Source organism: Scyliorhinus canicula, chromosome 17 (assembly GCF_902713615.1).
Source record: "Scyliorhinus canicula chromosome 17, sScyCan1.1, whole genome shotgun sequence".
NCBI lineage: Eukaryota > Metazoa > Chordata > Chondrichthyes > Carcharhiniformes > Scyliorhinidae > Scyliorhinus > Scyliorhinus canicula.
In genome coordinates, this window is record NC_052162.1 from 50,158,749 (window position 1) to 50,174,593 (window position 15,845).

The 15,845-nt window shown below is 47.0% G+C and overlaps 1 protein-coding gene across 2 annotated transcripts in view; it reads right to left on the bottom strand.

Moving 5' to 3' along the window:
* LOC119951137 (UDP-N-acetylglucosamine--peptide N-acetylglucosaminyltransferase 110 kDa subunit) overlaps window positions 1-15,845 on the bottom strand; it is a 125,813-nt gene that overhangs the window by 31,968 nt on the left and 78,000 nt on the right. For both annotated transcript variants that reach the window (XM_038774141.1, XM_038774140.1), the window contains exons 16-17: window positions 10,720-10,890; window positions 6,657-6,773 (exon numbers count right to left, since the gene is read on the bottom strand). In XM_038774141.1, coding sequence (XP_038630069.1) covers window positions 6,657-6,773; window positions 10,720-10,890 — 288 coding nt within the window. The remainder of the gene's footprint in view (window positions 1-6,656; window positions 6,774-10,719; window positions 10,891-15,845) is intronic.

The following is a 15,845-nucleotide window of genomic DNA, read 5'->3' on the forward strand; positions in this document are numbered from 1 at the left end:
GATGAGCAGGTTTTTTGGGGGTGAGGACAGGTGCATTAGGTGTTCGGGGAGCCCAGTGAACCATGCCCATATGATTTGGGCATGCCCGGCACTGGGGGAATTCTGGCAGGGGGTGGAGAGGACGGTGTTGAGGGTGGTAGGGTCCAGGGTCAAGCCAGGCTGGGGACTCGCGATATTTGGGGTTGGGGTGGAGCCGGGAGTGCAGGAGGCGAAAGAGGCCGGTGTTTTGGCCTTTGCGTCCCTAGTAGCCCGGCGGAGGATCTTGTTGCAATGGAAAGATGTGAGACCCCCAAGCGTGGAGACCTGGATCAATGATATGGCGGGATTCATTAAGCTAGAGAAGGTCAAATTCGCCCTGAGGGGGTCGGTACAAGGGTTCTTTAGGCGGTGGCAGCCTTTCCTCAACTTTCAGGCTCAACGATAGGGAACTAGGTCAGCAGCAGCAGCAACCGGGGGGGGGGGGGTTCAGGGTTCAGGGGGGCATTGTTTATGTTAATTTAATTTAATTTAAATTTATTTTGTTGTTTATTGGGTTTGGGGGGGTGGGGGGGGTTTGTTATGTGCATTGTTATGGGTGCCGTATTATTGTTATTGTTATTATTATTACACAATTATTGTTATTATTATTATTGTTCTGTTATATATTTTTCAAAAATTTCAATAAAAATTTTTTTTTCCTTTTTTTTAAAAAAAGAGCGAAGGCGGGTTGTGTAACAAGGACGTGAGGTTTGGGGTGGTGCACCGGCACGTTTACGGGTTACAATGAACTGGAGTGTCTACTTTATTGACACGCAGGAGCAAGCAGAAGCCTTCATTAGAGACAAGAAGTTGGGACTGCTATGACGAGGTCTATTTTGGACTCTGTATGAAGGGGGATATTTGTACGATGTAGAGATGTTACTGTTTCTACCCCTTTCTCTTTTGCTTTATTGGGGAAGGGGGTGTTTGTAAAAGGTGGATTGATACGTGTTCCTTCTTTTTCTTGGGGGGGGGGGGGGGAAAGAGTGTTTTTTGTTGGTCTTGTTTGCGGGGGTGGGGAAGGAGGACGTATTGGTTGATGTTAGAGGTGATTTGTTAAGGCGACTTGGTTTGTGACCTGATTTGCTATCTATGGGGATAGGCAAAACTGTTGGCTAAAGCTGAAGCGGGAGCCCTGCCTCCCAGAGGTAGTGGTGAAAGGTAGGAAGGGGTTTGCAAGGGGCAGAAAACTGTCTTCTAATGTGAGACGACTACTTAGTGTATTTCTTACGCCAGTGGAGAGACCAGAACCAGAGATTATGGTGTCTCTAGATGCTGAAAAGGCAATTCACAGGGTCAAATGGAGCTACAGATTCACAGGCCGAAAGAGGTTTGAGATTGTCCCTGGGTTTGCATCGTGGGTCTAGCTGTATGAAATGCCAGCTGCCAGCGTTCAAACAAACAACATGAATTTGGGGTCGTTCAGGCTGTATAGAGGGACGAGACAGGGATGCCCAATGTCCCTGCTGTTGCTTGTGTTGACGGTCAAACTATTAGCAAGAGCTTTGAGGGCCTCGGAGATATGGAAGGGAATTGAGAGGGGTGGAGTAGAGCACAAGGTGTCCTTGTACGCAAATGACCTACTACTGTGTGTTAGGAATCCAGAGCCAGATATGGGAGAGATAATGGATGTATTGCAGTATTTCCGTTCCTTCTCAGGATAGAAATCAAATGTTGGGATGGGTCAATATTTTGTGGTTAACCCTCTGAGGGGAGATACGGGATCAAGGGGACTGCCATTCTGCCTGACGGGTCCAGTTTTCATTATTTTGGGGTTCAGATGGCCCAGGGATTGGTCATGACTCCGCAAACTGAATTTCACATGCCTAGTGAGCATAGTCAGAGCAGACTTGCAGAGATGGGAAAGCCTTCCACTGTCGCTGGGGGGGCCGAGTTCAATCTATTAAGATGAACATTTTGCCAGTTTGTATTTTTATTTCAATGCCTCCCAGTTTTTCTGCCATAATGGTTTTAAGTGGTGCGGATCATAATGGGCTTCATATAACAGCCCGTAACAGCCTCCCCGAACAGGCGCCGGAATGTGGCGACTAGGGTCTTTTCACAGTAACTTCATTTGAAGCCTACTCGTGACAATAAGCGATTTTCATTTCATTTTTTTCATTTCATATGGGTGGGAAGAACACTCAAATTTGGAAACAGGTCCTACAGAGAGGCAGGTGGGAGGGTTGCCCCTGGCAAATTTGTTACATTATTACTGGCCAACTAAATTGGAGAAAGTGCTGGGGTGGTTTGGGAATCAAGAAGTTAGTTGGGTACAGATGAAGTCTGAGTCATGTAGAGGAACTTGTCTGGAGGGCCTGGACGGTATCCTTGCCTTTTTCGCCAGCGAAATATTCTGTGAATCCGGTGGTAGTATCCAATTTTAAAATATGGCGGCAACTAAGTCAGAATTGCGAGCTGAGGGCGATGTCAAAGTGGGCCCAATCTGTAGGAATCACTTATTTGAACTAACAAAATTGGATACTGCCATTCAGGGGGTGGAAAGATAAGGGACGCTTTGAGAGTTGGGAGGAGTTGAAGAAGCAAGCATGGCTTGGAAGATCAGGCAGATTCATATATTTTCAGGTGTGGTACTTTGATAGGCCAGCATTTCCTACTTTCCCAGAGGCACTGCTGGAAAGGATATTTTCGTGCCCCAGAGAAGGGCAGTATGTCTGGGATTTCTAGGTGGAAAATGGGAAAAGATCAGGTTTCGGAGGATGAGGTGACGGCCAGGTGGGAGGAGTTAGGACCCATTTTGGAGGAGGCGATGCAGAATGAGTCCCTCTGCAGGATAAATGCTCATCATCTTGTGTGAGGAAGAGTTTGGTACAACTCAAGGTTGCGTTTAGAAGGCAGTGGCTAGCACTGCTGAATCACGGCCTTGAGGTGCCAGGTTCGTTCCGGTCCTGGGTCACTGTCCATGTGGAGTTTGCACATTCTCCCCACATTTACTTGGGTTTCACCTTCACAACCCAAAGATGTGCAAGGTAGGTGGATTGGCCACGCTAAATTGCCCCTTAATTGGAAAAAATGAACTGGGTACTTTAAATTTATTTTTAAAAAGGTTACGTCTAGGATACACCTCACCAAGGCCAGGATGAGCGGATTTTTTGAGAGGGTTGAGGATAAGTGTGAGCGGTGCTCTAACGGGTCTGTTCACTATTTAAAAAAAAAAAACAAATTTAGTGTACCCAATTATTTTTTCCAATTAAGGGGCAATTTAGCATGGCCAATCCATCAACCTTGCACATCTTTGGGTTGTGGGGGCGAGACCCACGCAACAATGGAAAGAATGTGCAAACTCCACGCGGACAGTGACCCAGTGCCGGGATCGAACCTGGGACCTCGGAGCAGGGCCCAATCACAGCAGGCCATGGCTGGGAATGTCGACAACATTGACCAGGCGCATGGCCAACGTGGCGCGAACACGGAGGGTGGTGGCCCAGTCCCAGAGGGAGATGGCGCAGTCACTGGCTAATGTGACACAAACCCAAAAGTGTTGGTGCAGCGCAACATGATGTGGCTTAGTCCCAGAAGGACATGGTCCACTCCCTGTGCTCCATGGCCGCGAGCGTGTGGACCCTGGTTGAGACCAGAGCGGGCCTCAAGAACTGGCAGTGGAAGGTGTCAGGGGAGCCTCAGGGGATATCTCCCCTCGCACCCCCATCCCAAGGAGTAGCCCAGGGGCCAACGGGCACCCCGAGGGAGGAGGTGGTCATGGAGCCCATGTTGGTGACTCCCGCAGGGAAATGCTGCAACACCGTGGCACATACAACTCTTCTTTACCCCCCGCCCCACTCCTGTCCCTGGCTCATCTGGTCATCAGCGGGCAGAACAGGGCAGCACCACACCACCTGGTGACCCAGGTTGCAGGGCAGGAATCACAGCAGGCCACCTCCACTCCTTCTGTACCGTCTGGGGATCCACCTAGATGCAGCGTTAGGGGCTGTAAGGCCAGAAAGTTAGACATTGGTTAAGTTGGCACGGGTGCAGGACACAGTTTAGTTATGGGGCTAGAGCACAAATCTGTACATATTCATTCACATTGCACACCTGTTGCCACCGTTACAACCTGTCTCGGTGCTCGGTCTGATGGGTGGTCTAGCCGGGAAGATGAGCAGACCCTCTTGGTAGCCCGGGTTCCCCCCCCCCCCCCCCCCCCCACATTCCGGATCTATCCCCACCACTGCCACCTCAGGGATTCGATGGGACCATGTGATGGAACGGCCAGCTCGCATGCAGGAGTCAACCAAGTGGACGGTGCTACCATGGGCAAGAGTCAGACGTTGTCAAACGATGCGGAGCAAAGCGGGTTGTCATCATCCTCCATCCCATGGACCAGGCCAGCTGTTTCTGGCAACCTGGGGCCCCCACCCCGTAGTGTGCCAGGTATGTATCATAGAAGGGGTTGCAAGTGGGGTTGGAAGAGCGAGTTGAGTATGGGGTACGATTGGGATACGGCGCCCGTGCCGTGAGACTCCCCCCCGTTGTGCTTTAGCCCTGGCACACACACCATGCTGCCTCCCGTGCCTGCCTCGAACCCATGTCCTGCCCATCCGCATCCTCCTCTGACTAGGCTTGGTATTCCTCCTCCAACACATCGCCCCTCTGCTGGGTGATGTTGTGGTGGACGCAGCAGGCTGCCACCATGTGGGCGACCCGCTCAGTTTCATACTGGAGGGCCCATCCAGAGCGGTCCAGGCACCTGTACCGCATCTTCAGGTGGCCGACGCATCTGCAGGTGTCCGTCAGGGGGCACGCATCCCATCGATGGCAGCGAAGCCCACTGGGCTTGGTCCACATTGAAATGCACGTATTGAGGCACCTGGGCATATGGAGCCTCTGTGACTGCAAGGATGCATCTATGCACCGAGGTCTGGGAGATGATAATAATCTTTATTGTGACAAGTCGGCTTACATTAACACTGCAATTAAGTTACTCTGAAAATCCCCTTGTCACCACATTCCTGCGCCTGTTCGGGTACACGGAGAATTCAGAATGTCCAAATTACCTAACAGCACATCTTTCTGGACTTGCGGGAGGAAACCTAAGCACCCTGAGGAAACCCACGTGGACACAGGGAGAACTTGCAGACTCCACATAGACGGTGACAGAAGGCGGGAATGGAACCTGGGAACTTGGCGCTGCAGAGCAACAGTGCTAACCACTGTGCTACCGAGATCCCGGACAGGTTCGATCCAGTGAAGGAGCCTGGAAGGACCCCGTGGCGTAGAAGTTCTTGGCGACCATCACCTGGACTGCCACAGGGAGCGGGTGTCCACCCCCATAACCCCACGGTGCCAAGTGTTCCACCATCTGGCAGAAATGCCGCACTGCCTCTTTGCTCAGCCGGAGTCTTCGATGGCATGCCCAGTCCGGCAGGTCCTCCAATGACAGGCACTGCCGGCACACGGGAGGCCTCACACGGCACCTCCTCGTCCTGGACCTGTTGGGCGGCTGGCTCTTCATCCTGGGCACCTGCCTCCTGTTTGGTGCTGCAAGCTCTGCTGCTGCCTGCTGCAGCTTCCTCGCGCAGCTCCAGTTCATATTGGAGGGCATCCCCCAGGGCTGTGGCGACTAGGAAGCAGGCCACCATAGCTGGTTGAATTCCAATATCCATTCTCTGCAGGGAGTGAAAAGCCTACATGTTAGCATGGTGTGTACTCCCATACCCAACCATGTACACTGGGCTACATCATGGTGACACCGGTTGGCACTGCGGACTCCGCCCCCGCATGTCCCTCACCCCCTCCCCTTTGGTGGCCAGCACCGTGGGGTCCCCTGGCCCTGGCGCCTGCCCCGGATGTCAGGGATACCACTGACCAGCACTCCCCCCGCTAGGAGTAAGCACCGCAGTCCCCCTAGGGGTTACTGTGGGTGTTGACCTAAGTCGGCCGCGGGCGGGTGGCAGAATGGGGTGCGGGTGCCCATATGGTCGGTGTCCCACTGCAGAACCAAGGGCCAGGTTGGGTGGCCTTGCATGCTGCAGTAATGATGGCTCGTGCCACGATTTTTAAAAGTACAAGTGAACCGTCGTGAACTCGGCCTATTGGAGGAGATGACTCTGGGAGGCCCGCTAATTATATGCAAACGGTGTTTACTGTACGTGCGTTTCGGGACGCATTCACGCCTCTGTCGAGGTTAGAAAATTGCGCATTGGCATCAAACGATCTTGGCAGCGGAACAGATTCTCTGCCCAATCACCTTTTTTCAGCTAACTGAGCATTCCGTCCTATTAATTTCCTTACTTACCACCGCATGAACAGATATTTGGTTTGCATCAAACGTCTTCATGTACAAAGGCAGCATCCACCCAACATCTCAGCATGTTTGTGAGGAAAACACAACTGCACACAAAGAGTGGGAAAAAACGGCCAAGGTGTGGCCAAAGAACCTTGAACATTGACATGCAAGTCACTCAATCATTGCCAACAGTATGAGCAACCTCCATTGACATTAAAACAAAGCTGGCTTGTTAGTTGCTCAGCAGACCAAATGAAAACAGAAGCAAAAAAAATAAAATAAATTGCATTCATTTATCACTTCATGTACATCCAAACGGAAACACAAGTGTTAAATTCAACTTGGCTCAGTTTAATTGTCCTGGTTAATGCAGATGCATTTACATTCTTACCTTCACTACTTTGACATCAGGCAGGCTGTCCAGGAACGCTTTTAGATCAATACCATTCAGAACAATTCTATTATCGTAAATGTGTCCATTTGACTTGAAGTCAATCACAGCCTTTTTCTGAAGCAAAAAAAAAAACCTTTATTTACAAAACATCAGACCTGGAAAAAACATCACCTGTTGGTTTCTTAGGTGCTCTTGTTTTTACTCAATGAATAAGGGTATTCAATTAATAGATGCAATCATTTTCACATTAATATGCAATACTAACATTTGCCTAAACACAAGTGATGGCATGCCCCTTCACCTTCTGTAGGACAATATCTCGAAATATCAAGAGCCAAAATTGGAGAGTTATGGGGAAAGTGTGGGAGTGGGGTAAACAGTGGGACGAACTTGAAACATTTTCAAAGAGCCAGCCCAAGTATAACTGCTTTGGATTTAGAATATAAGATAACACACAATTTACATCTGAGGTCAGGAAGATTAATTAAAGAGTAGCAACAATCAGGATGGCATGTGGTGCAATGGTTAGCACTGGGACTACAGCACTGAGGATCCGGGTTTTAATCCTGGCCCTGGGTCACTGTCCGTGTGGAGTTTGCACATTCTCCCCATGTCTGTGTGGGTTTCACCCCACAACCCAAAGCTGTGCAGGTTAGGTGGATTGGCCATGCTATATTGCCTCTTAATTGGAAAAAAAACCAAGTACTCTAAATTTATAATAAAAGGAGTAGCAACAATTTAACAAGTCACCATGATAGCCCAATTAGTTGGGAAGCAAAATTCCTGGGATAGTGGGCGTAAAAGGCATTGAAGTATCCGATCAGCCATGATCGTTTTAAATGCTGGAGCAGGCACAATGGGTTGAATTGCCTACTCCTGTTCTTACGTTCCCAAGTCACCACCAAGGTCAAATTGAACATGACACACACTACTGCAAACTTGATAGGTGAAATGTACAAAACAGAAATCGCCAAGAGACCTGAAGATGCTCGATGAATTTCATGATTTAGATATATTTAGATATATTTAGCACAACATATAGTGCGGGAGGAAACCTAAGCACCCTGAGGAAACCCACGTGGACACAGGGAGAACTTGCAGGTGCTTGTTAGGACAGCACCATTCAGTAGAATTCAAGTATATTAGACACATTACCAAGGAATAAATAGATTAACATACCTGCTGACGATTGTTTAAGGCCCAAAGACATCCACACTAGAGTTAGGGTTATAACTAATTATGATCACCATGATGGTCTAAAATTATTTTGACTTGGACTCTACTGAATCAAGTGCAAAGGAATGACTAAAAAAAAGTCTGCCTTCTTCACAATAAGATTTTCAACATATATTCAAAATCTCAGCAGTGCACTGTAAAAATGTATTCATCTCCTCATTGGGCATTTTGAGATTTAAAATGTTTGAAAGCTGTATTTTTCTTATTTTTGTTTGTTTCCAATGTGTGAATGCCGCATTTGTTGCTGATCTTCAATTGCCTTGGAAAAGGTGATATACCTTGGAAAAGGTGTTTGCCGGGGCTGGTTTAGCACACTGGGCTAAATCGTTGGCTTTTACAGCAGACCAAGGCAGGCCAGCAGCACGGTTCAATTCCCGTACCAGCCTCCGAACAGGGGCCGGAATGTGGCGAATAGGGGCTTTTCACAGTAACTTCATTGAAGCCTACTCGTGACAATAAGCAATTTTCATTTCATTTCATAATAGCAGAACACTGGAAAACAGTGGCAGGATCGGACAGAGTCAGCATGGATTTACGAAAGGGAAATCATGTTCGACAAAACTACTGGAATTCTGGGAGGATGCAACTAGTAGAGCTGATGGGGGGGATAGCCAGTGGACTTGCTTTATTTGGACTTTCAGAAAGCTTTCGACAAAATCCAACATAAGATAATAGAGTGTTGAGTTAAAGCACATGGGATTAGGGATAGAGCATTTAGATGGAGACAAAACGGATGGGCAAACAGGAAAAGGACAAATAAACGGGGCTTTTTCCAAGCAGCAGACATTGATTAGTGGGGTACCGCAGGGGTCAGTGCTGGTGTCCCAGCTATTCACAATGTATAATTAATGATTTAGATGAGGGAACTAAATGTAATGTCTCCAAATTTGCAGACGACTAAAAGCTGGGTGGGAGGATGAGTTGTGAGGATGCAGAGGTGCTTCAGTATAATTTGGACAAGCTGAGTGGCAAAATGCATGGCAGATGCAGCATAATGTAGAATAATGTAGAATAATGTGATATCATATATTCACTTTGGCAAAAACGGAAGGCAGATTATTTGAGTGGCAATAGATTGAGAGGGGAATGTGAAACTAGACCTGGGTGGCTTGTACACCAGTCGCTTAAAGTAAGCATGCAGGTGCAACAGGTGTTGAAGAAGGCAATGGGGTACCAGGTTCGATCCCGGCCCTGGGTCACTGTCCGTGTGGAGTTTGTACATTCTCTCCGTGTTTGCATGGGTTTCGCCCCCACAACCCAAAGATGTATAAGGTAGGTGGATTGGCCAGGCTAAATTGCTCCATAATTGGAAAAAATGCATTGGGTACTCTAATTTTATTTTAAAAAGTCAATGGTATGTTGGCCTTCATAGCGAGGGGATTTAAGTACAGGAGCTGCAGTTGTACAGGGCTTTCTGAGACCACACCTGGAATACTGTGTGCAGTTCTGGTCTCTTTTCTCTGAGGAAGGATGTTCTTTCTATGGAGGGAGTGCAGCAAAGGTTTACCAGACTGATTCCAGGAATGGCGGGACTGACATAGGAAGAGATTGAGTCGTTTTGGATTATATTCTCCAGAGTTTGAAGAAGAATGAGGTGGGAATCTCATTGAAACCTGTAAAATTATAATAGGGCGAGACAAGGTTTATGCAGAAAGGATGTTCCCGATGGCGGGGTGTCCAGAACTAGGGGTCACAATCTGAAGATACGGGTAGACCATTAAGAACTGAGGTGAGAAGAAATTTATTCACCCAGAATGTGGTGAGCCTGTTGAATTCTCTACCAGAGTAAGCAATTGAGACCAAAACATTATATGCTTTTAAGGAGTTAGATATAGCTCTAGAGGCTAAAGGGATCAAAGGGCATGGGGGGGGGGGGAGAGAAGAGGCAAAGGAAGAGAGTAACAGGAATAGGTTATTGGGTTGAATGATCTGCCATGATCATAATGAATGGTCGAGCAGCCTGGAAGGGCCAAATGACCTACTCTTGCTCCTATTTTCCATGTTTCGTAAACCACTTCAGTCCATGTGGTGTAGGTATATCCACAGTGCTGTTTGGAAATGTGTTCCAGGATTCTGGCCCAGTGACAGTGAAGGAGATTCTGGCCCAGTGACAGTGAAGGAAAAACAATACAGTTGCAAGATAGGATGGTGTGACTTGGAATGGAACTTCTATTCCCATGCATTTGCTCTTCTAGATGGAAGCAATTCCAGGTTTGGAAGGCGCTGCCAAAGAAGCCTCAAAGAGGTGCTGAGTGCATCTTGTAGCTGGCACACACTGATTCATGAAATTATACAGTTCAATACAACTAGAGTGCAGTGCCAAAAAAGCATAATATGTTGCAGCTCAGTTTGTGCCCTTTCCCAATATTTTTAAATTTCTCTCTAGTTAGCTATAGCAGAATTAACAATTGTGGCCGTGGACATTCTTACTCAGTTCTTAACTGACTTTTACAATAACTAATATAATGCAGAAATGGATCATATACCCAAAAGTGACAATCTTTTAAAGAGATGAGGAAGAATTTCTTCAGCCAGAGGGTGGTGAATCTGTGGAACTCTTTGCCGCAGAAGGCTGTGGAGGCCAATTCACTGAGTGTCTTTAAGACAGAAATAGATAGGTTCTTGATCAATAAGGGGATATGAGGTTATGGGGAGAAGGCAGGAAAATGGGGATGAGAAAAATATCAGCAATGATTGAATGGTGGAGCAGACTCTATGGGACGAGTGGCCTAATTCTGCTCCCATGTCTTATGGTCTAACTCAACCATGATGTTGCAAGGAAACCCGATAATAGACACACAGAAAAGCTAGTTCAACACATTACCTTCAGGTGTGGGAACATGTTGGCATGGTCTCCAATAAAGAAGGTGTTGGGCATGTAGGCCAACTTTTCTGAGTACTGGTCTGCCAGATCAAGTGGTGATGTTTCTTTGTCGGTTATAATGTAATCCATGAATGGGGCTCCACTTGTTCCAGGATAACCAAGCCACATTGCCTAGGGATGTAAAGGTGTACTTCAATATAACACAGGCCTTTCCATAAAATTACAGTTTAATTTATACATTCTCATTAGAATATCAAATGGTGAATAAAACATTGAGCACTACAATTCTGGCATCTGGCTGCTCCATAGAGGACATCTAATTGCTGTGCTGCATAAACTATGTCGTGAACAGAAGCAGGATACGGCAGTGCCCTCACTAGAAGATAAATACTCTCATTCAATAAGATCTACATTTATACAGAAAGTTTGGCGCAGCAAAATGCTCCAGTGCACTTAATCATTATCAACTTTTGATTTACAAAGCACCTGTAACACAGTAAGATGCTCCAAGGTGCTTAATTGGAGCATTATGAAATTTGAGAGTTATGGCACAAGATTAGGACACACGGCAAAAGGCTGATTAGGAGAATAGGTTTTAAGGAGCACCTTAAAAAAAGAGAGTTAGAGAGAAGAGGTTTAGTGAAGGGAAATCCAGAGCTCTGGGCCTAGACCCTGAAAACAGAGCTGCCAATTGGTGGAGCAATAAAAATCCGAGATATGCAACAAAGAAGAAATGGATGGAGTGCAGAGATCTTGCAGAGTTGTTGGATGAGATAGGTAGGGACCAGCAATGAACAATGGAGGTATTTGAAAACAGCTGAGAATGCCAAAACTGAGGCATTGCTAGACCAGAAGCCAATGTAGGTGAACAAGCACAAGAGTGATGGGTGAATGGAACTTGGCGTAATTAAGAATGGGGCAGCAGAGTTTTGGATAACTTTAGAGAGGCTAAGACGTGAAAGGCTGAACTATGTGCATTGAAACAGTCACGTCTAAAAATGACAAAGGCATAGATGAGGATTCAATCAGCAGATGAGCCAAGATCTCTCACTGTCAGATAGGAGTTACGGGTCATGGTGCTCTCGGTATGTGGTTGGAAATCCATCTCGGGGTTAATTATGATACAACGGTTGTGAGCAGTTTGATTCAGCCTTGGTTGCCAGGGAGAGGGATGGAGTGATTGGTTCAGGGATGACGTTTCTGATGGGGACCAACAACAGACATACAAACAAAGTAAATAGGAGTGGGCTATTTGACCAAATGAGTCAACTCAACCATTCAATAGAATTGGGTATCATCGGAGAACAGCCTCAACTCCTCCTGCCTGTCCCCCATAACCCTCATTCCTCTTACAGATCAAAAATCTGTCCATCTCAGTCTTGAATATATTAAATGACCCAACCTTCACTGTTCCCTGGATTGAGGAATTCCAAAGGTTAACACTACTTAGAAAACAAATTCCTCCTCATTTCAGTCTTAAATGGGAGACCCATTATTTTTCAACTTTTGCCGCTACGTCTAGATTCCTCCAAGGGAAACATCCTCTCAGCATCTACCTAGCATGGTCCCTAAAAATCGAGAGAAAAATGTTGGAAAATCTCAGCAAGTCTGGCAGCATCTGTAGAGAGAGAGAAAAAAAAAGTTACCGTTGCGAGTTCAGATGGCCCTTTGTCAAAAGATACAGAAAGTGGGAAATATATATACTGTGGGGTGAGGGAATGAAAGGGGAGTCATAGGTTCAGAAACCAAGGGAACAGGGTGCCAATACCCAAAGAAACCAAGGTGCTAATGGTAGTCCCCAGAGAGAACAAAAGGTGCGAACGGCCAAATAGCAGAGAAACTAAAATCAGGGAGTAAACTGTGACGGATGTAGATGGGATGGGGAAGGGGAAGCAAAGGGAAGAAAAGGTAAGGAAAGGCGGGGGGGGGGGGGGGGGGGGGGGGAAGGAGGAGATATATATGGAGAAAGACAAGAAAGAAATAAAATGTAAAAGACAGTTCAAATGAAATGGAATGGGCAGCACAGTGGTTAGCATTGCTGCTTCATGGCGCCGAGGTCCCAGGTTCGATCCCGGCTCTGGGTCACAGTCCGTGTGGAGTTTGCACATTCTCCCCGTGTTTGCGTGGGTTTCGCCCCCCACGACCCAAAGATGTGCAGGGTAGGTGGATTGGCCACGCTAAAATTGCCCCTTAATTGGAAAAAATTTATTTAAAAAAACAAAATGAAATGGAATAAAAACAAAGGGGCCGAGGTGAGACAGAACTAATCATCTGAAGTTGTTGAATTTGACGTGGAGACCGGAAGGCTGTAGCGTACCTAACCTGAAGATGAGATGTTGTTCCTCCAATTTGCATTGAGCTTCACTGGAACATTGCAGCACGCCAAGGACAGACGTGTGGGCATGGGAGCTAGATCTTGTGTTAAAATGGCAAGCAATGGGAATGTCAGAGTCTTGAATGAGGCGCCGGAGTATGGCGACTAGGGCTTTTCACAGTAACTTAATTGCAGTGTTAATGTTAGTCTACTTGTGATGATAATAAAGATGATGATTATGGTGATGATGGTTGTTGATATCGAATTATTAATGCTTCCCGAATGCTCTCTGGTTTAGGGGCTGGTTTAGCACAGGGCTAAATAGCTGGCTTTTAAAGCAGACCCAGGCAGGCCAGCAGCGCGGGTTCAGTTCCCGTACCAGCCTCCCTGAACAGGCGTCGGAATGTAGCAATTAGGGGCTTTTCACAGTAACTTCATTTGAAGCCTACTTGTGACAATAAGCGATTTTCATCTCATTTCATTTTTCTCTTTGGCCACCGGGAGATTGATGCTGATTCCAGTAGACCTACACCCATTCCTGGTGGTCTGGCAACCCTAGTGGGTAGGAGTTGCATGTGTGTGCGGGAGGTGGGGGGCAAACAGGGCCTGGGCTTATCATCTAATTCAGGACAGTTCAGCGCTTCCTCAGTACTACACTGGAGGTGTCAACCTTACATTTTAATTTTTTTTTTTTTTATAAAGAAAAGCTGCTGGAAGCACTGTACTGTGCACATCAGGCTTTTTGGAGTCTGGAGAGTATTTTTTGACTGGTGAGGAGAGTATGTTTGCAGGAAGGTAATGGGTATTCTGATGGGAGTGGAGGTGGGCCTCTCCCCTGGAGCCACGCCTCTTCTTGTGACGTCATATAATCAGACATGGGTAGAGCAGCGAATAGCCAATGGGAGCCGCACGGCTGTGTGTGGCCAGTTTGATGTGGCGACTGAGGTTGCAGCTGTGGGGGATTTGGTCCGGGCGCATAGACCAGCTTGGAACTGTGACTGAGTCACAGCCTCCAGAACCGCCCGGGGACGGCTGGTGCAAGAGGACCAGGATGATGCGGTTTCTGCTGGAGACTGGCACATCTCTGCTGGAAATGCCGTGGAAAGGGTGGTGAAGGGGAGCTTGACATCCACCGTGCTGGTCACTTCAGCTTTTATCTCGAATGTGGCGTATTTCTCCAAAATGACTTTAAAGCAGGCTGAAAATCAGAAGGACTTGGTACGTATGAAATTTCTTGTCCATTTTATTTTGGAAATCGTCCTGCTAGATTATTAATGGATATGAAAAAAACTAAGCTGCGGCCACAAGCTGCCTTTCATCCTGGTTGGTTCACGTCGTTTTACACTTTCAGCTATTCAGTGATTCGGAAATCTTAACATGTGTAATCTTGAAAAATAAATTTTTATAATGAATTAATGTATAAATAGGTTTATTGAGAAAAGACACCGCTTAACCCACATGTGCACTGTATGGAACAGGAAAACAACATCACAATTGGTTTAATACCATCATTAAACAAAACTGGATGCATTGCCCCACTGTAGATGGAGGGAGAAACAAGATAACGTTATGGGAGCATAATAAAATGGTGCACACTCCACACCGCACAGCCCCACAACCATCATGGAAGATCAGGGTAAACTTCCAAGGCCATGACTGGGTGTGTACCAACATAGATCGGCCTCCACTCCAGTAGGGCCAATGGTATCAATGACCCAACACAGCCTTCCCTTTCCGGACTCCATACTGACACAGTGATATTAGCATTGCTGCCTCACAGTGCCAGGGATTTGTGTTCGATTCCGGCGTCGGACAACTGTCTCGGTGGAGTTTACACATTCTTCCATGTATGCCTGGTTTTCCTACACGTGCTCTGGTTTCCTCCTACAGTGCAAAGATGTGCAGGCTAGGTGGATTGGCCATGTTCTGGACCCTTAGTGTCCAGAAGATGTGTTGATTAGGTGAGGTTATGAGGATACAGGGATAGGGTGGGGGAGTGGGCCGAGGTAGAGTGGCCTTTTGGAGAGTGGGTGCAGACTAGATGGGAAGAATGGTCTCCTACTGCGCTGTAGGGATTCTACGGAACCATCTGCATCCATGCAGGAACAAGGAATGGATTTGTCAAGCCCAACCTTGCAAAACGAAATAAACTACAGACACGCTAGGCCCCAGATCTATGGGGAATTATAGACATGTGTCGTCGCATGGGTATTGAGGGATTGGATTTCTGAGCATCTGGAAAGACACTGCTTGATTAGGGATAGTCAGCACGGATTTGTGAGGCGTAGGTCTTGTCTCACAAGTCTTATTGAATTCTTTGAGGTGACCAAGCACATGGATGAAGGTAAAGCAGTGGATGTAGTGTACATGGATTTTAGCAAGGCATTTGATAAGGTTCCCCATGGTAGACTTATGCAGAAAGTAAGGAGGCATGGGATCGTGGGAAATTTGGCCAGTTGGATAACTAACTGGCTAACTGATAGAAGTCAGAGAGTTCTGGTGGATGGCAAATATTCAGCCTGGAGCCCAGTTACCAGTGGCGTACCGCAGGGGTCAGTTCTGGGTGGTCTGCTGTTTGTGATTTTCATTAATGACTTGGATGAGGGAGTTGAAGGGTGGGCCAGTAAATTTGTAGACGATACGAAGATTGGTGGAGTTGTGGATATTGAGGAGGGCTGTTGTCGGCTGCAAAGAGACATAGATAGGATGCAGAGTTGGGCTGATAAGTGGCAGATGGAGTTTAACCCCGAAAAGTGTGAGGTTGTCCATTTTGGAAGGACAAATATGAATGCGGAATACAGGGTTAACGGTA